Here is a 25,487-nt window from a genome sequence, read left to right as displayed (position 1 = left end):
AGGAATTAGAGTTTGGGGACCCGGGGGCGGGGGGGGTTGGGGGGGTGGGGGGGGGCGCTCGTCTATCACTGGGGCTTAGGTGGTGGAGGTGGTAGGAAAACTCCTTGGCGGTAGGGCCCCAGGGGTGGATGAAGTTCACCCCGGGTTCCTCAAGGCTCTGGATGTTGTGGGGCTGTCCTGGCTAACACGTCTTTGCAACATTGCGTGGACATCGGGGGCAATAATTTTTATGGACAGAATTTCTCTGCATAGCCAAGTGGCTGAAGGTGTCCGGTTTGGTGGTCTCAGGATTCCATGTCTGCTTTTTGCGGATGATGTGGTCTTGTTGGCTTCATCGAGCCAGGACCTCCAGCTCTTGCTGGACCAGTTTGCAGCCGAGTGTGAAGTGGTAGGGATGAGGATCAGCACCTCCAAGTCCGTGGTACTCAGTCAGTGGAGTGCTCTCTCCAGGTTGGAAGTGAGATCCTGCCTCAAGTGGAGGAGTGTAAATACCTCAGGGTCTTGTTCATGAGTAAGGGAAAGATGGAGCATGAGATTGACAGGCAGATCAGTGCAGCGTCAGCAGTAATGCGGGCTCTGTACCGGTCCGTTGTGGTGAAGAGAGAGCTGAGCAGAAAAGCAAAGCCCTTGATTTACCGTTCGATCTACGTCCCAACCCTCACCTATGGTCATGAGCTTTGGGTAGTGACCGAAAGAACGAGATCGTGGGTACAAGTGGCTGAAATGAGTTTTCTCCGCAGGGTGTCTGGACTCTCCCTTAGAGACAGGTTTAGGACATCAGACATCCAGGAGAGACTCGGAGTGGAGCCGCTGCTCCTCTTCGTCGAGATGAGTGAGTTGAGATGGTTCAGGCATCTGGTCCGGATGCCTCCTGGATGCCTTCCTGGTGAAGTGTTCCGGGCATGTCCAACGGGGAGGAGGCCCTGGGGCAGACAAAGAACATGCTGGAGAGACTACATGTCTTGACTGGCCTGGGAATGCCTCGGCATACCCCCAGAAGAGCTGGAGGCGGTGGCTGGGGAGAGGGAGGTCTGGGTTTCTTTGCTCTGACTGCTTCCTGCTTCCCCTGTGACCCGGACCCAGAGTGGATAATGGATGGATGGATGGATGGATGGATGGCTTAGTCTTATTGAGAGCATTTTTAAATGAACCTAAATTTTATTGAATATAATTTTCAGTAACACTGGGAACATCTATTAATACTCGGGTCAACAAGACCAAACCACTTTTTGGATATAAATTCAAACTAGACACACAAAATCCTGTCAGATTCAGAACCTATTTCTCTGTTATACTGAGCTCTGAGGATTTTCTCAAGGTCTGATTAAAAAAAGTATAATAAGAAGAAATCACTTTGGTTAATTTTCAGTAAATGATGGAAACTTAGAAGCTTTAGTATTTTTTTTCTTTTGTCAGTAACCCTGAATTATACACACTGAGTACTCTTAATTCTACTCATTTAAAAATATACAACTAAAATAGTTCACATCCTCATATCAGATCCTACAAGTGCTCAATTTCCAAACAAAATTACCTCTGTACAGAAGAGCCTATATATTATATTTAGTGAGGGTTTCTGTTGTTTGTAAACCTGATACTTGCTAATTAACAATTGTATGTTTCCCATTGCTCTTGCCTGCCAACGCCTACATTAGGCATTTGGAATCTTTTAGTATTCGATTTAGAAATGTTTTACATTAGTATTGAATAATGAATAAATTCATATATTAAAATATTTTGTGCTTTGTTATTGAAAATGGGCTTGTGTACAATGTCTGTAGTTGGATCCCACATTTTTTTCGGTCAATTGTCACGCTTTTGCCCTATTTTAGTGTATTCCTGCTTTGTTTTTGTTGCCTTTTATGCCTTATGTGCTAAAGTAGCATCTGATGGTGAGTGTGAGAAAGGGTCTGAGGGTGAGTGAGATAAAGGGTCTGATGGTGAGTGAGATAAAGGGTCTGATGGTGAGTGAGAGAGGGTCTGATGGTGAGTGTGAGATAAAGGGTCTGATGGTGAGTGTGAGATAAAGGGTCTGATGGTGAGTGAGGGAAAGGGTCTGATGGTGAGCGTGAGATGAAGGGTCTGATGGTGAGTGTGAGAGAAGGTTTGATGGTGAGTGTGAGAGAAAGGGTCTGATGGTGAGTGTGAGAGAAAGGGTCTGATGGTGAGCGTGAGATGAAGGGTCTGATGGTGAGTGTGAGAGAAGGTTTGATGGTGAGTGTGAGAGAATGGGTCTGATGGTGAGTGTGAGAGAAAGGGTCTGATGGTGAGTGTGAGAGAAAGGGTCTGATGGTGAGTGAAAAATAAAGGGTCTGATGGTGAGTGTGAGATAAAGGGTCTGATGGTGAGTGTGAAAGGGTCCGATGGTGAGTGTGAGAGAAAGGGTCTGATGGTGAGTGTGAGAGAAAGGGTCCGATGGTGAGTGTGAGAGAGGGTCTGATGGTGAGTGTCAGAAAGGGTCTGATGGTGAGTGTGAGAGAGCGGGTCTGATGGTGAGTGTGAGTAAAAAGGGTCTGATGGTGAGTGTGAGAGAGGGTCTGATGGTGAGTGTCAGAAAGGGTCAGATGGTGAGTGTGAGAGAAAGGGTCTGATGGTGTGTATGAGATGCAAGTTTGAAATTTGGCCTAAACGGCCTCTTATAGCAATTTACTTAAACACACAAAGGAAAGCATGGTTCAGACAGGTGTTCATCTGACCTGTGCACTACTAACTAGGAGTCTTAAGAAGACAGACCTAGATATCTGCTTCTACCTTGGCTATTGCTAAGACAATAAAAAATTACTAGTATAAGAGGTAAGGCAGATTTTGAATCTATGTGTTTTTGTCTGTGTATAACACTAATAAAAGTCTGTATTAATGCACTATGATAATTTTACTTCCCCATGTGCACCTTGCACTGGAACATTGTCTGGCTGATATAAATACTTTTGATATATGAGCTTTGACATGTGTATGTTTTCTGGCCTGTTTTAATCCCCTTGTGTTGGTGGGAGTCGTTGTTTAGGAAAAGGGGAACCATTTGATTATTCTGAAAATGAACAATATAATTATTAACAAAATTAATTAGAATAAAGTGATATTTATGGGTGAGTTTGAATAGATGCCTCTTAATGCCGGATTAGAATGTGTTCCAAATTTGGGCATTAACGAGTAGTACAGAAGGTGTATCTGGAACAGAACATTTAGAATACAGTGTCAGTTTATATTCCTGTAAGACACCATAGGAAGGAATACACTCTTATGCCTCTATAGACAATATGGTGCAGCTTCTAGGCCTGTTGAAAATGTTCAGAGTGTTATGTGGGTTGTTGTGGGCAGTTGTGACTTCCTTTTACTTTGTGTGACTCTGCACTCTTTCTCACTCTCTCTTTCACATGCAAACTCACACACACATATGCACTGACAGATTGACAGTGTGAGAGAGCGAGAGAGAGAAGCCCTCAAACAGAAAAGTGGTTCACTTTAACACCAGTTATCATCTTATGAAAAGTAACATGTTGAGGGCTTTGTTTAAAGTGACATCTGAGTAGAAGAGAAAAATGGATGAAGAGACAGATGAGTTACTAGAGCTCCAGATCTCAGCCAGTGATGGACTTTAATCTGCAATGAGAATAGTTCTCCTCCCTAAATTCCCCTAGATGGCAGCATAAACCAATAGTAGATGACATCCACGACACTGACCCCAAGCTGAACTCACCACTGAGGCCCTAGTGTTGAAAGGTAACGGAAATTCTAGGTAAATAAAAAAATAGAGCTGCTGATCAGCTGACATCACTCAAACCCTCTTCAGATAGTTGAGCTTGAAAAAGTAAAAATAACAGATTAAATGGAAGATGCTGATCTCACCACAGTCTCTGTATTCTACAATATACAACAGTTGTTTCAATATTTAGTGTTATACTTCATAGTTTTTAATGAGAAAAGAGTATAATCTGTACATAGATTATACTTAAGGAAGGACCAATCGAGTGAAGACAGGAAGAGAAATGTCAATGTGTTAAAGGTGGTTAACACTAATTATATATAGTTTAACCTGTAAAGTCTCCTCTTGTTCTCTGCATTCGTTCTTTGGATTGAAGTCAGGACAATCACTTACTGAAGGTAGGTAAAGTCTCTGTGCTTTTGGAATTAATAACGAGTCATAGCTAATGAAGAGATGTGAAATGATACTAACCCCCTCTATTTAGACTAGTTTATGTCTGTTCATGTGGAATGTGTCTGCTACTGCAATGCTGCAGTTTCCTTCAGGATCCACAAAGTGTTCTCTCTATAACTGTAGAAACACTGCTATGTAACACACATCTAATGTTCAGTGCAGTAACAGTGTTTAACTCAGAGCTCTGTGTCTGCACTATGAACATGGTTCTGCAGATTTAGAGATGTTGCTGAGCCTTGAAAAAGTAATGTGTCATTTCTGATCATCCAGGTTTCACTGATGGTTTCACTCAGAATGTCTCTCACTGTTTCTCTGCTGTTTCTGCTCTTCATCTCTGGTGAGTCAGAGCTGTCACTCCTCATCAGATATAATCTCCACTATGTACAGTTAGGAGTTTATTATTATATATCTTCCTTTGGGGCTGTGTTACAGAAATTCATTCGTTCATCATCTGCAACCGCTTATCCAGTTCACAGTCACGGTGGGTCCAGAGCTACCCGAAATTATTGGGCTCAAGGTTGGAATACACCCCCCTGCGACCCTCAACTGAGTAAGAGGTTACAGCCAATGAATTAATGAATGAATGTTAGCAATCTCCCAAATATGGAGACATTTCCACCGTATGTGGTCCAAAATTGCAAATATAAGTCAATGTTACACACCTACGGAGCAGGAAAAGAGCAACATCCTCAGATCGTGTTCTACAATGTTTGGAGTTCTCGTTGTTGTCTAAATAGCTGCAGATGCCATTTATTTACTATGAGTGTAGAAGGAGAGAGGAAACCAGAACATGGCATATTGTTTTTTACCCATTTACAGACACTGGGGCTTTGTGACCACATTAGACCTCTTTCAAATATGAAACAGATTGGAGAGCAGCAAATGAATGAATGAACCTTTATTATCAGTCCACATTGTACTTGTACAATTACACAGCGAAATTGGATTACAGCCTCCCCTCCCCTTGGTGCATTTAAGAGTAAAATAATTGAAACAAAAAGAACTAAAAGAGCATTATTTAAAATAAAAGCAGTAAACAAATTTAAGAGCACAACATAAATTATTAACTATAAGTTATCCTATGTACAAAATCCACAACTGTCAATTATTGCACTGAACCCATTTAAAAGAAACCAGATCTGCTTATATATGAACTATTTGATTTTGTTTAACAGAGATATGGCCCTGTTATAAAAACTCTCTCAAACGGTTTGTCCTTGTTTTAAATGGTCTGTAACATCTGCCTGAGGGCAGCGGTACAAACATCCGGTGTCCTGGATGTGTAGGGTGCTTGATAATAGTGTAGGCCCTCCTGAGGCAACGACTGCTGTGGAGGGCCTCTAGGGAGGGGAGAGAGTGTCCAATGATTTTCTGTGCCGTGTTGATGACCCTCTGTATGGCATTTTTATGTGCTGTTGTACAACTGGAAAACCATGCAGAGATGCAATATATCCGAAAGCTCTCCATGGAGCAGCGCTAGAAGACAGTCAGCAATTTCTTATCCAGATTTAGCCTCTTAAGGATCCTCAGGAAATAGAGATGCGGCTGGGCCTTCTTCACCACTGCTGAAGTTTTAGAACCCCATTGGAGATCTGGGTCCATATATTCCCCCTCCACCCTCTGTCAATCGATGCAGATTGACTGCAGGTTGGAGTTCTTCCTTCTGAAGTCTACAATCAGCTCTTTGGTCTTGGAGGTGTTAATAACCAAGTTGTTACTCAGCACCACTCCACTAGCCTTTGAATCACTTCCCTGTATGCCGTTTCATCGCCATCAGAGATCAGTCTGACCAGAATAGTGTTGTCAGTGAACTTGACTGTGACATTGTCTGAGTGGCTGCTGACACAGTCATACGTGTACAGTGTGTAGAGGAGTGGGCTGAGCACACAACTCTGGGGAAATCCAGTGTTAATGTTGAGAGCTGTGGAGAGGTTTGAGCCAACTCTAACTCTCTGTACACGGTCTGTGAGGAAGTTTCTTAGCCAACTGCATATAGTGTATGGAAGACTAATGCCCATTAGCTTAACAGTCAGTCTATCTGGGAATATGTTGTTGAACACAGAGCTACAATCAACAAAGAGCAGCTCAATACTTTGTAGAGCCTGCAATTACAGCTGCAAGCCTTTTGGGGTATGTCTCTACCAGCTTTGAGCATCTAGACACTGAGATTTTTGCCCATTCGTCTTTGCAAAATAGCTCAAGCTCAGCCAGTTTGGATGAGCACACATAGCAGGCCCTCATACAACCCTCATGGAGTCTTTTTCTGACACTTTGCACAGAAACATGGCTATTAGTGGCCTGCTGGAGGTCATTTTGCAGGGCTCTGGCACTGCTCCTCCTGTTCCTCCTTGCACAAAGGTAGCGGTCCTGTTGCAGTGTTGTTACTCTACTACGGCCCCCTCCACATCTCCTGGTGTATTGACCTGTCTCCTGGTATCTCCTTCATGACACAGCTCTTGACACAGCTAGCAGACATAGCAAACCTTCTTGCCACAGCTCGCATTGAAGTGCCGTCCTGGATGAGCTGCATCACCTGAGCAACTTCTGTGGGTTGTAGACACCGCCTCATGCTGCCTCTAAGGGTGAGAGCACTGACAAAATGCAAAAGTGATCAAAAAACCTCAGCCAGAAAGAATGAGAACAGAGAAGTGGTCTGTGTTCACCACCTACAGAACCACTCCTTTATAGGGGGTGTCTTGCTAATTGCCTCTTGCTTCTATCTGCTGTCTGTTGCATTTGCACAACAGCAGATGAAATTGATTCACAATCAGTGTTGCTTCCTAATGGGACAGGTTGATGTCACAGAAGTGTGATTGAATTGGAGTTACATTGTGTTGTTTAAGTGTTCCCTTTATTTATTTATCTGTATTTTTTTAGCAGTGCATATTGTGACATGCATAAAGAAGACTCAAAAGAAAGCAGCATGTTTAACCAGTGTAATATTAATTCAATTTTTTTTTTTGATTATTACACACTTAAAGCACTTAAAAACATTGGTGGGTGTAACCAATGAAGAAAATACAGGGAGGAAACTATCAGTGCTAGGAACCTGATTCATGGTGAACCACACAAAATCTGAGTACACTACACCAAACTCAATATAAATGCACTAACATCACATAAACAATTACCAGCTGTTCAAATTTAACAGCACTGAACTGTAAATGCAGCTGTAACTGAGGCTTAAGTTCAGAAGGAGAGCCAGCAGAGCATAATGGGATATGTAGAACTCTGCAACATTGCCCCTCCTCCTGCACTCTCACACTCACAATGAAACTTCAAGTCCTGACTGTCTGCGGTAAGGGTTGCCACACTATATATGTTCATTAGAGAACAGGACAGGAAGAGAGTGTATGTTGACAGGTTAACCACATGTACACACAGCTGAGAGTGTTATTCCAGCACATGAGCATCTTCTGTGAAACCTGTATGCACAAACCCAAGTGCTACTCAATACTGAGCAAAGCGATTAAGCTCAGATCTGTTCCACTTTATACAAAAGAGTAGTGACGCTGTCTGGCAATTAGGCCATGTTTACATACCGCATTGAGGCTGGCATGTGTTAAAGAAGCTAATCTCAGTGGTGTCAGGGTTTAGGAAGTGGTATTTCAGTTAACAGTGAGGCATTTACAACAAATGTAATGTATGCGTGTGTTTTTGATATGCTGGAGGAGCTCGGCTCATTTCTGGCTGCAGAGTTTGGTAATGTTCTGTTTATAATTTAATTTGGTTAACTTCGTCTAGTTTTGTCTCATTCTGTTTGTTTAGTTTAATTATCTGTTACTCTGCCTTTGCTCATCAAGGTTAGTGCATGTAAAGCAGACTCAGTGTATGATTCATTCCCCCTTTTGTTAAGCACCTTGTGGACAGGGAAGTTTTGGGCACGCCTACTTTCAGTTAGTTGAACTGCTATGTTTAGACACACTAGGTAAAGGGCGCGTGCCACCCAAAGTAATTTTAGAGGAGGATTAACTATTTCTTGCCAGGTAGGATACACATTGGTGGGTTCCCTGCTGACTTTGCCCTTTAGGCATTACATTTTTCTAATTGTTACTTTCCTGTGCAATTACCCCGCCACATCATCTCAAACCTGAATCTCAAACACAGTGTAGTATGTAGGGGTGTAGTATAAATACTTTTATAAATCTTAAAAGTGCACTATTTAGGGAGTAGGTCGTTGTTTGGGACAGATCAGAGTTTATATGAGGTGCCAGGAAAGTAACTAATACAAAGCCGTCACGTTTTTACCACGTGGTGTCGCTCCTCGTTGAGTTATATATTTTTTCCCGGAGACCTCAGTATTTTTCCTTTGTTCAACATTTTTATTCGTCCCTGAAACCAACACCATGTCTGAGGAAATATCTTGCTGTGAATGTGGTGCTGTCTGCGTCTCTGAGTGGGGGAGGGTCATTGTGGTCTGCATCGATGCAACGCGTAGTTACATTTTTAGAGAATCTGTGGTTTTATGTCCTTCCTAAAACAGTATCTTAGTCAACTCTTCATTCACCAGCATTCATCAACATTATCTTTAGCACTCTGTTGCTCTCTGGAGTCAGGATCAGACTGAACTCAAACTGGTGTATAATAGCTATCTTTCTAAACTCAGTCCTAATGGAAGTTGTCATGGTAATGTTAGAGATAAAGATTTTAGAGAAAATATATTTCTGGAATATGAACCCAGTCTGTTCTACTGCGTGTCCAGTCTCAGCAGGGACATTAAGTGATCTGTGGAGCTTCTTGCTGTCATCTTGCTCCAGAATTAACATTTCTATATTGTGTTTTGCAGGAGTTCTTACCCATAATGAGTGGGGTGTAAAATACAACCCCATGTCTATCTGTGCCCTAAAAGCATCTACAGTGACAATGGGCTGCACTTACACATATCCAAGTAATCATTCAGTGCAAGAAGCTTTCTGGGACAAACAATGGCCTACAAATCATGTTCTGTTAAATGACCCAGAGTACAGAGACAGGGCTCAGTTCACTGGAGATAAACAACACAACTGCACCCTCAGACTGAGAGATGTGACAGAAAAGGACCAGAGTAAATACTACTTCAGATTTATAACAGATCGACCTCAAGGAAAGTGGACAGGTGCAGGTGGAGTTGATCTTTCTGTCACAGGTAAGATCCATCAGCAGAAATAAGACACTGTACTTAATTATTTTTTACTTAAATAAAATTGTATTGTTTCAAAATCTTTACACATTTTGAAGTTTTTTATTCAAATTGAGGCCTATCGAGTTCATTGTTTGCAAATATATTTTAAAGTCTGAGTTTATAAAAGATATATAAGATGGTAGTTTTCTATGGGAGTTTTTAACTTTGTGAATGTAATATTTTGCTAGTATTGTAACCAGGTTGATAATAAAATATTCATTAGATTGAAATAGAGGGTCATCAAAGATATAGAGAATATACTGACTTTTAAGGGGAATGTCTTTACCTATTGTTTTTCCTAAATTCCAAAATATATCTACCCAAAAGGAGAAGGTATAAACTGAAACTATCAGAGATGGAAACAAATCGACTTTTTCTAGCATTAACTGGGTAATGTCTGTGCACTATTTTATAAATAACATCTCTTATTTTAGATCAAATATTTATGAGGCAAAGTCCAAATCATCTCTTTATATTAGAAATGTAGGAAGTCATGTTTAAACTTTGCCTCCTTTCCCTTCGTTAATGATTTTTGCCACTAATTTGAACTCATCTATGGAAGCCCTGTTTCCGCCACAGGAAATAATTTTTAAAATTTTTACTTTTAAAATGTTTTATTTTTCATTAATATGCAAGTTGCTATCTCAATATTTCAAGGTCAATATTTCAAGGGATGGAGCAGCACTGTCGGTCCGCACGGCAGCTCACACCAATCAGAATGAGCTGTGAATGTGCAAAAAGTGCTACCAAAACACGTTTGCTTCGTTTTTATGTTGAATAGATTCCTTTTTCTGAAATGAGAACACAAAATTCATTGATGCAGTCAGCTTTATTCGAACAGTAAACCTGTCTTATGAAAGTATGACATAGGATCGAAGTTGCGATTGGACTCAGAAATGCCGAAACATCACGTGTGGCCTCACACTTAACGAGCAGATACCAGTGTTTTTGCCGATCTTGTGGAGAAAGTACATTACTTTTCCTGATGTTTTAGGTTTTTGCGATGGTATTGTCTCAGTATCGGTATCAAGATATTTAGGCAGGTATCCTATCGAAAGTCATAATTTTGGTATCGTGACAAATCCAGATGTGTTTCAGTGTGTTACTCCTGAAATATTGTGAGATTTAAAAACTGAAACCAAAAAAATCAATATTTTTGTTTCTCTAAATAGAGTGTGAGTTCGACACTAAATTGAAAGTGGACTTCTGCAGATCATTCACAACAGAAATAAAACATTTATACAGTTAATGTGAGGACAGCACTGTGTATATATTTCTGTTGTTTACAGTTCTCCAGGTGGAGGTTCCTGAGACAGTGACAGAGGGAGATAAAGTCACTCTCACATGTAAAACCTCCTGCAGTCTGACTGACAGTCCAACATTCACCTGGTACGAAAATGGACATGGTTTATCCTCCAGAACTGACCAGCTCCACCTGCAGTCGGTCAGCAGGGAGGATAAGGGCAGATATCACTGTGCTGTACAGGGTCTGAACTCTCCTGAGGTCACTCTGAATGTCAGATGTAAGTACAGACTCATTTCTTTCAGTTTCAGAAAACAAAGAAAGATGAGGGTTGGTGCAGAACTGTAGCAGTAAGTCCTTTTTAAACAATAATAAATCTATGAGTGTAAGCCAGTTAAAGAATTCTGAGAGTTTACTGAAATATCTCCAGAAGGAGCTTTAAATAATGAGCTTTTTTCCATTAAATTCATGATGAGTGAAACATGTAGTTTAAATTAAAAATCAATACAGTAAGTAGCAAGACTCCAGGGTGCTGAGGTTGTGGTTTCAAACCCAGTCTCAGGTCACTGTCTGAGAGAAGTTTTGTTTTCTCCAAGTGTCTGCGTGGGTTTCTTCCCATAGTCCCTAGACACCTTAGCCAGTGGACTCGCTGTGTGAAATTATCAGCAATTAAGACTTTGGTGTCTGCACAGGATAATTGGGCACATGCAGACACTCTGAGTCTTAACATCATTAATGGTCACTTATTTTTAAAAGAATGAAGGAAAGTCAAGAATGCTGCCATTGGTCATATTCATCCAGCTAATTAATCCCATTCTTAATGCATTATTCTACCTCCAGACGGCCCAAAGAACATCTTAGTGTCCATCCGTCCTTCTGGTGATATAGTGGAGGACAGTTCAGTGACTCTGACCTGCAGCAGTGATGCTAATCCACCTCCAGAGTGTAACTGGTTTAAAGGAACCTCCTTGGCAGCCAAAGGAGAGATTTACACAATGAACAGGATCCGCTCTGTGGACAGTGGAGAATACAAGTGCAACTGCAGTAATGAACATGGAGAGAAATACTCTGAAGCTCTGACTCTGAATGTTCTGTGTAAGTGCATTTTCACCTGATCCAGCTGTGCATTCTTTATTCCTATTCTGAGAATAACTCATTGCTGATCCTTCGATGTCTAGATCCTCCAAAGAGTGTCTCAGTGTCCATCAGTCCCTCTGGTGCAACAGTGGAGAACAGTTCAGTGACTCTGACCTGCAGCAGTGATGCTAATCCACCTCCAAAGTGTAACTGGTTTAAAGGAACAACATATTTATCAAAAGGAGAGAACTACACAATGAACAAGACTAGTTCTGTGGACAGTGGAGAATACAAGTGCAAGTGCAGAAATAAACACAGAGAGAAATACTCTGAAGTTTTGACTCTGAATGTTTTGTGTAAGTGCATTATTTATCTTCCAATGGCTATATATACACAAAAGAATCCTTGTTGTCCTGTGATGAACTAATCACTCACTGCTATTCACCTCTAAATGATTAGATCCTCCAAAGAGTGTCTCAGTGTCCATCACTTTCTCTGGTGAAACAGTGGAGGACCGTTCAGTGACTCTGACCTGCAGCAGTGATGCTAATCCACCTGTGCAGAACTACACCTGGTTTAAAGAAGGTGAAACCTCACCTGTAGGATCTGGACACAGTTACAGTTTTACAAAGAACTCCAGAAGCAGTGGATGGTGGTACTGTTTCACTCAGAATGAACTTGGGTCTAAAAAATCAGCTGCAGTTCCTGTCAATATTGAAGGTATTTGAAGAAAAATGCACCATGTCTTCATTTTTGATTGTTTGGTGTTGGTAGTCTGGCGAGTTTAGATAGAGCATATGAAACATTCGAAGGTTTTCTGTCATGTCTCAACAGGACATTGCATGCTGTATGTGGGTGTTGGAGTTGGAGTCTGTGGAGTTGCAGTGATCACTGCTGTTGTTTTCATGATGTGGTAAGAATGGACATTTCTCTGAGCATGTGTGTTCTGATACATTTCAATTCATTCTTTGCATGTTCCTTTCTGTAGAAAGACTATGAAGGAGTTACAAATAACTAGTGATGCACAATATATCGGCAGCGGATAAATTATTATATATTTTATTTATTGTTATTGGTCCGATATTGGAATTTTAGCCGATATTACAATCAATAACTTTGTGCTTGCAGATTTGCACTGATGTTTTTTTACAGTTTATGTGATTACATTTCTCTGTGGTGAAAACTAATTTAAGATATCCTCAATGCTCAGTACACACACAGATAGCAGTGTAAACACACACACACACACACATACAGAGAGAAAGCAGGTTAAACCACAGAAATATACTCTCAACCACCACAATGTCTGATTTTATTACTTCAAAAATTCACTCAAACACTCTCTCTCCCTCTGAGCGACTTTATGCCACTCTCTCCCTCGATTTCTAAAAACAAAGGCAGTGCCACGCTAATTAGTGCCACTCTAAAAACCATTCATGCGGAACCAGCAGTATTTACTGATAAAAATATAAATGAATAAATGTACAAATACTGAAAAAAGGCTTGTCCTAGGACAACCCACAATACAAATAATTAACCCAATGGGAATTTGCTTTAATTACAAAATTATACAATTATTGGTTATTAATATTGGTATCGGCTAGTCCAAAAGCATTTATAACTTCATAATAATGAATCACACTGATACATCTCTCAATCTTTTCTAAAAGCTGGAGGAGGAAGATTGTGAAGAACAGCGTGGTGGAGGATCAAGATAATATCTACCAGGTGAGGTGTTTAAAGACTGCTGTTGGAACTTATCATTTTAAACTCCTGAAGGGCTTGTTTCTCCCCTGTTGAAATTATAGTGTGGGTTAGAGCAGAGTAAATAGGGCAGGGTTAAGTAGTTAGTTGTGTCCTGTGGCTCCAGACCATTGTTTAAATTGTTATATTTTACTGTTCATTACGGTAAAATATTATGAAATTAGTGTTGTTTCCAGACTTTTATTCTACAAAGTAAATGCTCTTGGTCAGTGAAGACTCTTGAATTGAGCACCAAAATCGAAGACTAAACTCCAATACAATCTGTGCATGAGGAGATATTCATCAGGGTTTGGAAACACTGCAGGTTAAACCTGAGTGGCCACAGTAAAAAATTCTCACATTCTCTAACCTCATTGTTACAGAACTATGACCCTAAGCTTGATGGCAACACGTTTACAGCTCTTGAGCCCATGCCCAGGTCATCTGATAACATGTATAGCTCATCTGTGGTAAGTGTCTCTTCAGAAACACCCTTCACTCAGACATTCAGATTCATGAAGAAATCCTACACTACCTCAAACGTCTTTATGTCTTGTCCTTGGATTCATTCTGTCTCTCCCTCAAACAGACTGTCAATTCCAGTCCTTCTGATGATACATACACAGCTCTGGATCCTCAGTCCTGCTCTCCAGTGTACGAGAATGTAGCAGTGAGTCAGTTTTCTTCTACTGAGGGCTTTTACATGTTCATCTGTGGAGTTTGTACCGAGACACGTGTTTGTTCTTTGATCCTGTATTTGTCTTATTCATGTTTCTGACTTCACCTTTTCCAGATGGAGCATTCATCTGCATTTTCTTTTTCTGCTCATTTTTATTGTGTTCTTGTTCCATTTATGATTTAATATTATGAACATTTTACTTATTTAAAATTACATATGTCAGCAAAGTCTGCATGGGTTATGTTAAGATCAGCTCCATGATACCACCACTGGTTTCAGACTAGTAATTGTCACATTCTCTGCTTTATAACTTTTTTATTCTTTAAGATATTTGCATGATTAAGGTGTCATATGAAAGACTGTGATCTTTCCATTAATGTATGTAAATATAAAGACAGATAATGAGAAATCTGCCTCAAGCAAACCATGTGCAATCCTTATTTTAAAAAAAAATATTGTATGAAGTTTTCATCTTATGTTTTATAAAAGGAAATGCACATTTATCATGCAGTACCATTTAACGGCCAGAAGCCCCCTAACCATTAATTTAACACCTTATTCAAGGTGATTGAGCACTGTTTGACACCATTTTTGACTTTGGATATTGATTACCACAATTTTTCAAAAAGGATTAATATATTCTTTCCTAGTAAGTCCATTTTTGCTTGTTAGAATGTAATGATGTCCAAAATGGCTTTTCATTGCCCAAACATAAACCAAGCACTGTATATTTGAAGTAATTAATAAAAACAAGTATGAAGAAACAAATTTCGATTCCCAAAAAAAATACTTTGAAGTACCACATGTGATCCTCTATTTAGACTTGAATAAATATCAAAATAAATACATTGGGAACACTCAGAACCTTTTCTGACAAAATTCTATGAATAAATCAAAATCTGTGGATCACTGTTGATGTCTGTAGAGTCATTGATGGTGAAAAAAAAACTAATTGGAAGCATATGTAAACTGTATTACCAAATATTTTTCTACTTTAAAGTGTCCTTTTACACAAAAACCAAACTATTTTAATGTATTCCAAGTATTTAGAAAGTAATAATCATTCAAATTTGGCAATTAGCTATTTTTTGGAAATTCAGAAAAATAACTAGACCCGAAAAGGTAATATTGGCTGTGTTTTATTTTTCTTTCAGAATGTCAGAAATTAAACTGTCAAAACAGGAACTGGAAGAGATCCTCCCACCAAATCATCTGAGAAAAAGGGAGAGAAAGAAAATTCTGACTGATGCACACTTGCACGTTTAGAATATTATAGTATAATCAGTTAAAATGCATTGTTCTAATACTAAATACATACTAGAACTAATTCATCTTAATACCAAAATATTTTCAATATTCCTTGCGTAGACATATAGGTTGTGCATTTTTCTTACAGTACTGCACAAACTTCGCTATGCAACTTTTGGATGAGGGTAGGAAACCACTCTCCCTTACTACACCTCCCCATTTATTTCCCAATTATTTCCCAATGAATTACAGTTGAAGGAGTACCAGGGGCAAAAACTAAGAAAAAAAATTGTTATCTATCTTTCTTTCCTATAGTTCCTTTAATACACATCCTGCACACCTTCCTTACTCATTTATATACACATCAGACAATCACTGGATTAGAAACACCTACTATTTCATTGTACATTTTTTATCAGCTCCACTGACTAAACAGGAGCACTTTGTAGTTCTCCAATCATAGACTGTAGTCCATTTGTCTTTTTGCTTACTTCTATCCCCATTTCACAATGTTCTTCAAAGGTCAGAACAGGTATGATTTGGATAATGGACCATTCTCAGTGCTGCAGTGACAATGACGTTGTGGTGATGTGTTTGTGTTTGTTGTACTGGTGTGAGTGGATCAGGCACAGCAGTGCTGCTGGAGTTTTTAAAGCCCTCATTGTCACTACTGAAATGAGAAATGTCCACCAACAAAAACCTTCCAAGTAACAGTGTCCTCTGTGTCACTGATGAAGGACTAGAGGAAGACAGACACACACTGTGCAGCGACAGATGAGCTACTGTCTCTTACTTTACATCTACAAGGTGGACCAACGAGGGAGGAGTGTCTCACAGAGTGGACAGTGAATGGATGCAACATCCCTCTGTCTGCCAGCTCAGCCAGGCCTGGTTATACTTCCTAATCTATAACAGGACAGTTTGAATTGAGGGGAGGGTTTGGTTGATGACCCTAACAATGGCATGTATGAAGCTCTTGACCCAATGTCCAAGTGCTGTGGTGTTGTGACAACTAAATAACTCCTGCACTCTTCAAATTTAAACATGTTCACAGTAATCATCCATGAATCTAATTGATCCTGTTATTGAGATGTTTGTTTAATCCACGTTTCCTTCATTTGTTTTTAATTCTGTTTATTTACTTTAAGGATTCCCTTTATCTGCTGTATCAAATATTTTGTCACTTCTGTTCTTTCAGTTATACTTTGCTTATTTTACATTATTAGCAACTTTTTTTTTAAATCCTGAATTGCAGGATATGTAGATACTGTTTAAATAAAGCCATTGCAGGGGTTTTGGTCTCACTTCTTGATTCTGCTTTCTTCAACAGCTCACAACACAATCATTGACATTGTTCTAGTTATTTTTTAATTATACAAATGCAGAGAGAGAGAGAGAGAGAGAGAGAGAGAGACAGAATTCCTACATTCTCAAACCAGAAAAAGTGACCTCACTACAAAAGTAGTCAATTTGAGAGTGTTTTCTTCATATTTGACGGTGTGAGATGATTTCACTCAGTTTCCACCTGTATCTCAGGTTTATATGCTTTTTGTCACAGCTGTTACACCATCACCTTTACACCAGTTATCATTATATTAAATGGATCATGTTGAAGACAATGTTTTAAGTGAAATCTAACAGAAGAGAAAGATGGATGAAGATTCTGTAGTGGAAATAATATGCACACGTTGCGGTGGCATAAGCACTACATAGTGGAGTCAATGATTATTAATTGATTAATAATTATTTTTTTTATTCATTTTGATAAGCTCCATGTTTGGGAGTCATTAACTAATATGTAATGTCTTTACCTGTCCAATTTTAGCTTGGACAAGTAGGCCATCTTCACATATTATACAGCAGAATTAGCTAGAATTAATTATTATTAATGAATTATGCTCATTAATCTGCTCAGCGCATTCCTCCCACAGGTCACTGTAAACACACAATGCAATAAGTCCTTTCACCTTCAAGCACTAAGGCCTACGTAATTTAGTAAGAATCAACCAAGATTAATCAAACCCCATATATATTATGTCATTAGTTATTATTAATCATTACTCATTAATGTTAATCTGCATTTTTCCATTACATTGTCTTGTGAGACACGTCCATGCAGGTCTCTCCTGGGCCTCATCTCAGAAGGTCATTCTGAGGGTGCGTGTGGCCGTCTTTTCCGTCACTGGTCTGGAAGCTGTTGTTATCACTTTGAAGGTCTGAGGTTTCCTTCATGCTCTGGCTATGATGTTGAATTTTTGCTAGAGTTAAACTATAGCTTTTCTTAAACTATAGTTTTCTACAAGAGATAAAATTAAAATAGAACTTCTGTTCTATCTGGACCACGCTTGAGGGGGCCCAAGACTGTTTAAGAAAGCCATGACACCAGAGGAGCCTGCAGAGTCATTTCAAAACCCGAGTCATTTTCCTCTTTAGCCTTGAAAAAGGCTAAAAGAGAAAAAATGTGAAGTGAAGTGAATCTGTGTGAAAAGAGGAAGGAAAAGTCTGAAGCCAGGAATGAAGTCTGAAAAAAACTTTACTCCTTTGGCGCCACTGGCTTTTAACCAGAATTTAGAAAGCCCACCTTTAATACCCGATTGGTCCTCAGGGTTGAGGATTGGATAGGATATTTATGACCCTTGACAAGTCAAAGACTTGAAGACCATCCCCTTTGAATGACGAACCCAAGGTTTTGAATCATACTTTTGCCATATAAAAGATTATATCTTAACACAAAGACATAATTAACACACATTGTATGTGGCAAATTGTTATAAAAAAATTACTTTAAACACATGTAAATTAATCCCACCCATTTTGATTGTCCAAATGGAATTAATTTCAAACAGTTGTGCACATAGGCAACTTGTTCATCAAGTAAACCAAGGAATTAAGGAATGTGATTATTTTGTTTAACAATCTTTCCAAAGGTGTGAGAAGACAGTTTTAATCAAGGTTGAGTCTGTGTGTCTCTCTGCATTCTGCATTTGAGAAGAGTTGAATGACCCATCAAGACCCTGCGTCGTCAACTGTCCTTAAAAGGGCCTATAGTGTCAGTTTGGAGCCAGTTCTTGCTGAAAAGCTTATCTCAAATTCCATTCTTGGCTAGGTGTGGCTTGGTGTCATGGCCGTGCAGGGTGGACGAGGAGACGGACGTAAATGCAAGGAAGTTTTATTAAACATAGATAGGATCAAAATAAACACAGGTAGATACACAGAAACTAGAGAAGACTAAACTACGAATTATCCAGAGACAGAAAGTAGACAGCCATGAACTGGGGTAGACAGGTGAGACACACAAAAGGGAGTAACACACATCTACGCACACAACACCAGACAAGGGAGCACTGAAACAAAGGGACTATATAAGAACAAGGCAAACGAGGAACACCTGGAGACAATAATGAGACAGAGGCAGGACTAAGGTGGGGCTAGGGCAGAGACAGGAACAACAACAAAACAAAGCCATGTGCAGAGGAAGCAGACATGACGTGACGAGGGCGTTACACTTGGGGATGTCTCTGAAAACCAGCAAAAGCTTGGGTATTTAAAATCACATTTCAGAAAGTCAAATTTCTTATTAGAAATCAATACACATTCATCATATCACACTACAAGTCAGATGAGTTACTAGAGCTCCAGATCTCAGTCAGTGATGGACCTTATGATTCAGTGGGAGTAGATCTAAATTCCTGTAGATGGCAGTTTAAGTCAACAGTAGACAACTTCAAAACCTCACTGGCCACAAGCTCACAACTGAGGTCTGTGTGTTCAGAGGTAATGGAAATTCTAGGTAAATGTAAAAATAGATTTGTCACTCAATCTCTCTACAGACAGACAGAACAAAATCACTGATTAAATGGAGGATGTTTATCATCTCACTACTGCCTTTTTTACAATATTCAACAGTCCTTTAAGCAGCATGTTTTTATAATCTTCCGTTTTTTAATGATGCTATGTCTTTCATGCTTGATCATGAAAGAACCAGTTGATTGAAGACAGGAAGGAAAGTGTTCAGACATGTGAAAATAAGTCAGCAACACTTTACCCACATAGTTTTACTCTGTGTTTTTCTTCATTTGTTCTTTGGATTGAAGACATGAAGGTAGGAAAAGACTCAGTGCTTTTGCAATCATTAAAGAGTCATTTATTCATAGTTAATGGAAAGAGAAGTGAAGTGACTCTAATATTTGTGTTGTCTTTAGGTTCAGAAATGTAGGTTGACTATTGGTCCCTTGTGATCATTTCTACTCTAAAGCATCTACTGAGATGCACTGTTTGTGAAGTGCATGTATATAACAGGAAATGTAGCAGTGATATGAGAACTATAACCCCCTCTATTTAGACTAGTTTATGTCTGTTCATGTGGAATATGTCTGCTACTGCAACGCTGCAGTTTCCTTCAGGATCCACAAAGTGTTCTCTCTGTAACTGTAGAAACACTGCTATGTAACACACATCTAATGTTCAGTGCAGTAACAGCGTTTAACTCAGAGCTCTGTGTCTGCACTATGAACATGGTTCTGCAGATTTAGAGATGTTGCCGAGCCTTGAAAAAGTAATGTGTCATTTTTGATCATCCAGGTTTCACTGATGGTTTCACTCAGAATGTCTCTCACTGTTTCTCTGCTGTTTCTGCTCTTCATCTCTGGTGAGTCAGAGCTGTCACTCCTCATCAGATATAATCTCCACTCTGTTGAGTTAGGAGTTTATAATTATGCATCATCTTTTGGGGCAGTGTTACAGAAATGTCTTGTCTTTTGTCCTGACACTAGATCTGATAAAGTCTAGATAAGATTTTATACAATTTCTTTACAGAAGTGAATCATGTCTTAATTTAAGACACTTACGTAACCTCTCACTGTTCTCATTCATTCATTGTCTGTAACCCTTATCCACCTTAGGACATTATTATTATTATTATGTATCATACTTTGGTACAGAAATGTCATGTTGCAATATCTGACAAGGTCGAGATGGGGAAATGTCGCCATCAGTTTATTGTGTTGTCACTGTTGGACTGTTCCTGCTGCAACACTATTTTGAAGTTTGAGGATGGCATTAAAAAAATGATGAAAACTTCTGAGTAAGTCCTATTTTAATTGGAGGGCATGGAAAAAAAGGAGAAAATGGTTTTGTTCCTCACACAATGTATTTCAATTTCCAAATCCAAATGTATGTTTGACAATGTAAATTTCTAAAAACAAATACAGGTCTGTTTGACAGCCCCTAACTTGTACAAATGATACAGCTGGTAAAGTGAGTTTATCTTACTCTAACTGATGTTATTAGTGGTTTTTAATAATGCATGATATATCAGCAGCCGATATATTATTTGCTGATATGAGGATGGTGCCTTTTTGTGCTTGAACATATGCACTGACCTCTGTAAATACACAACTATGTTTGCCGTGTCTACGTTTTTCACCGTTTCTGGGATTACATTTCTCAGTCTGTGGCAAAAAAAATTTTAAAGTATCAGAGACGTTCATTATGCACACACACAGATAGCATTCATATAAACACTAATTAGCACCTCTCTAGAAACCAGCAGTAAGTCTTTGATAAAAAAAATAAAATAAAAGAACTACAAGTAATACATTTAAAAGATAAAGGTACAGAAAAGTACAAATACTGAAGAAATGCCTTGTCCTAGGGCAACCCATGATAAACTAAATTTGTTTTGCTTTAATCCAATGTTAATTTACTTTAATTACAATAGGATAAAATCATATAAATATTACTGGTTACTGGTCGGCTCTAAAACATTAAAAGTGCATCCCTAGTAATTTTTCGGCCTAATTACTCAAATAAAATGAAGTAAACACAAAAATAAATAAATAAACAACCAACAACATTAATTAAAAAAGGATGAGTTTAAAAACTTCAGAAACTGTTTACTAAGTAAATGTTAATTGGCTTTTATTATTGTTTTTGTTATTGTTTTTTATTGTTATTGTTGATATCTTTTATGAAATATTCTCATCAAATTATTGGGCTTTCTCCAAATTACAATATAAAATAATTCTGTCTAATAAAACTGGTATAGTTATACATGAGTAAAACTCTCTTGGAAAACATTATCATTCAGGGGGTCCAAACTGGTACCACGCTGGTGGAACGAGCTTCCAGGCACTATCAGAGCAACAGAAACCCTCTCTGCATTCAAGAAATCATTGAAAACCCAGCTCTTCCGAGAGTATCTTTTACACTGAATGTCTTTCTTTAATGCACTTATTACTTCCTGGCATATTGCACTTAATGTAAGGTATTTTGTATAATTTGTGCTGTAGTTCGAATGTTAGATCCTCTTTTGTAAGTCGCTTTGGATAAAAGCGTCTGCCAAATGCATAAATGTAAATGTAAATGTAAAACTGAATGCAAACTACAACATAAACAGAATTAAATGCTAGTGCATATTATTTTTATCTCCTTCTTTTTTTTTTTTTTTTTTTTCTTTTGTGTGTTGTGGGACCATCACTTGTGGACAAGGCTTGTGTGTAGAGACATCAAATAAAATGGCCGTTTGGACCTCACTGAGCACAACACCCAAACACAAACAACAACCCAGCTAGCAAGATAGATCTGGGCCGATTCTGGCTGCACGTTGGCACTGTTGGCTGCAGCCATCTCAGTGTGAATGCGACACCCTGTATCTGGCCTAATTCTGGCTGCACGTTGGTACTGTCGGCTAGTTGAGGCCATTGCCGTTGCATTTAGCACACTACACTGATCAGAGCATTTTACTAAATACTGCATATTAATTGTATGTGGCCCACATACAATACTGGTAACTATCTGTAAAATGATGTAAAAAATTGGAATAAACAGAATCATTCTTTTAACTTGTTAAATGTCATACAGTTAATATTTAATATTTTAGAAAATTGCAATAACTGAGACATGAATGACAGAAATGATTATGATAAATAAGGCAGGTTAATGTGGAGACAGTGTCGTGCTGAAGGGAGTAGATTGGTATTTTAGTTTTTGAAGATGACTGGTCTGGAATGACAGCTTTAAAACAAATGAAATCTGAGTGAGAAACTGGAAGGTGGCCGAAGTGAACCACTCTAAAAACACAGAAGAAGAAGACGATGACGATTCGTGCTTTTTTCTGTGACTGCAGCGTGCGAGCAGCTGTCACCAACCTCAGGGAACTCGTTCATCCTGTAAGTATTTCAATTTAACCTTATATTTTTGAATACATAATATTGTGGTATCGCCAAAATATAGTTAACATCGTTAATGTTATGTATGTTATTCTATTCTAACTGCTATATGTTAAATACGTAATATTGAACCGTTTTTTCAAATGAAAATCTTTAGCTAGGCTAACCACTTTAACTTTTTTCTCCCTCTGACATAGAAAACATTTAAATGATATGATACTCGCTCATACATGAGTATTTTAATCTGAGTAATTATGAGGTTTGATGGGGGGTTTTATGTCACACGGAAACACATACCTCAGTATAAGAAATAAAATAAGAAATAAAACCACTTAAACACATTAAGAAGACATAAGGTACTAGCTAAGTAGGTTAAAATACATTCTGAATCTCAGTGCTGGTTTTTGGTGTAATGTAATGTAAATATAATTCCTCACACACTAATCCTTTGTTAGGGAGTAGCAGTGATTTTGGGCTGGTGATTAATGAGTTGAAGGAGGTTATATTGAAAAAGATAGAAGCCTATTTATTGAGAGAAAAAAATAAACAAAAGCATGTGAAGTAGTATATTGTTTGGAGCTGTGAAGTTAGTTACATTTTTCAAAATTAACTATGAACATGAACTAATTCAATTTCTTTATGTAATTATGTAAAGATGGACTGCAGCAAGTAATCTAGTGGGGCAGTGATAAATGCAGGTGGGCAGGGAGAAATGCAGATAGGAGTTAATTTAAACTATTTAGATGAGATCTTTAGCATCAGTTGTAGCATAATCATTTCTACTACAGGGTGGGCCATTTATATGGATACACCTTAATAAAATGGGGATGGTTGGTAATATTAAGTTCCTGTTTGTGGCACATTAGTATATGGGAGGGGGGAAACTTTTCAAGATGGGTGGTGCCCATGGAGGCCATTTTGAAGTCGACCTTTTTTTTTGTTAGTTATTTACAAGTTTCTGACCACTTATAAAATGTGTTCAAAGTGCTGCCCATTGTGTTGGATTGTCAATGCAACCCTCTTCTCCCATTATTCACACACTGATAGCAACACCGCAGGAGAAATGCTAGCACAGTCTTCCAGTATCTGTAGTGTCAGCTGCTGCACATCTTGATGGTATGGTGTGGTATATGGGGTACAAAGATAGTGGGGCCATTCTTCATCAATGAAAACCTCAAGGCCACTGGATATGCGAAATTGCTACAGGATGATGTGTTTTCTTCTTTATGCACTGAAGATGGCACGTTCCCTGAGTTGTTCCAGCAAGATGGTGCACCACCACATTATGGGTGTCAGGTCTGAGCATTCCTAGATGAACAGTTTCCTGGAAAGTGGATTGGTCTTCGTGGGCCTGTTGAATGGCCCCCAAGGTCTCCCGATCTGACCCCCTTAGACTTTTATCTTTGGGGTCATCTGAAGGCAATTATCTATGTTGTGAAGATACGAGATGTGCAGCACCTGAAACTACAGATACTGGAAGCCTGTGCTAGCATTTCTCCTGCAGTGTTGCTATCTGTGTGTGAAGAGTGGGAGAAGAGGGTTGCATTGCCAATGTCAATTGTCACAAACATAATGTGCCGCAAACAGGAAGTTAATATCACCAACCATTCCTATTTTATTAAGGTGTATCCATATAAATGGCCCACCCTGTATAACCTGATAAGCTTGCTACATTTGAAGTTCTGTAGTTAATGAATTTGCATGCATAAGCAATTTACTGTTTTTTACAGTTTTAAAAGAAAATATATTGAAGTGAACAGAACATGTATATAATCTGTTTAATTATAGAGCTGGAATTCAACAAGGAGTACAACTGAGGTGACTACACTTGAGCGTTCTTTCACTACACTGCACATCCTAAAAATCTTTGTTGTCCAGGCTGCCAGAGATGAGGATACAGCTGATATTTCCATCATTGTTGTGTGCAGTGAGGTATTGACAAAACATGACAACATAATAGAGGCTTACAAACTGTTGATTGAACTGATGTATGCCATGAATCTGAGCCTAAGTGTGAAATGTGTACTTCCACACATTTGAGGAAACTCAGACTGTTGTAAAGTATCTTTCTGCCATGTAGAAACACTTTTTCTTTTTACTTTTCCAAACCTACTGGTGAAATATATATATATTATATAAATATATATATCTCCTCCCTGGATCACCACCTTAACATGGTGGAGGGGTTTGCGTGCCTGCGTGAGCCAAGGAGCTATATTGTCGGGGGCAATAGCCCCTGGTAGGGTCTTCCAAGGCAAATTGGTCCTAGGTGATGGGCCAGACAAAGAGTGATCCATAAAGACAAGGATGAATAGGTTAAGAACAGGGACACAGCCTCCCTTGCCCGGAGTAGGGTTACCGGGGCCTCACCTTGGAGCCAGGCCTGGGGGAGGGGCTCCTTGGCTAGCGCCTGGTGGCCGGACTTTCACTCATGGGGTCTGGCTGGGTTCAGCCCGAATGAGTAACATAGGTCCACTCTCCCATGGACCCACCACCTGTGGGAGAGGTAGTAATCCGGGTCTGATGCATTGTGGATCGGGTGGCAGCCGGGGTCGGGGGCCCTGGCGTTCTGATCCTCGGTTACTGAAATTGGCTTTTGGAACATGGAATGTAACCTCTCTGGTGGGAAATGAGCCTGAGCTTGTGTGCAAGGTTGAGAGGTACCGGCTAGATTTAGTTGGGCTCACGTCGACACACAGTATGGGCTCTGGAACCAATCTCTTTGAGAGGGGCTGTATGCTCTTTCACTCTGGAGTTGCCCAGGGTGAGAGGTGTAAGGCAGGAGTGGGCTTACTCATAGCCCCCTGGCTTAGCACCTGTATGTTGGGGTTTACCCCAGTGGACGAGAGGGTAATTTCCCTGCGCCTTTGGGTTGGGGAAAGGGCTTTGACTGTTGTTTGTGCTTATGCACCGAACAGCAGTTCAGAGTACCATGCCTTCTTGGGGACCCTAGAGAGGGTGCTGGAGAACACTTATTCTGGGGACTCCATTGTTCTGCTGGGGGACTTCAA

The 25,487-nt window shown here is 39.4% G+C and overlaps 1 protein-coding gene across 1 annotated transcript in view; it reads left to right on the top strand.

Moving 5' to 3' along the window:
• Positions 1-567: 567 nt before the first annotated feature.
• Positions 568-25,487, top strand: part of LOC136677750 (sialoadhesin-like) — a 77,758-nt gene continuing 52,838 nt past the window's right edge. The window contains exons 1-6 of the mRNA XM_066655362.1: positions 568-832; positions 8,943-9,281; positions 10,607-10,840; positions 11,401-11,655; positions 11,739-11,993; positions 12,097-12,338. Coding sequence (XP_066511459.1) covers positions 568-832; positions 8,943-9,281; positions 10,607-10,840; positions 11,401-11,655; positions 11,739-11,993; positions 12,097-12,338 — 1,590 coding nt within the window. The remainder of the gene's footprint in view (positions 833-8,942; positions 9,282-10,606; positions 10,841-11,400; positions 11,656-11,738; positions 11,994-12,096; positions 12,339-25,487) is intronic.

This window comes from Hoplias malabaricus, chromosome 2 (assembly GCF_029633855.1).
Source record: "Hoplias malabaricus isolate fHopMal1 chromosome 2, fHopMal1.hap1, whole genome shotgun sequence".
Taxonomy (NCBI): Eukaryota; Metazoa; Chordata; class Actinopteri; order Characiformes; family Erythrinidae; genus Hoplias; species Hoplias malabaricus.
The sequence above is the reverse complement of the archived record's forward strand: the minus strand, read 5'-3'. Positions and strand labels throughout refer to the sequence as shown.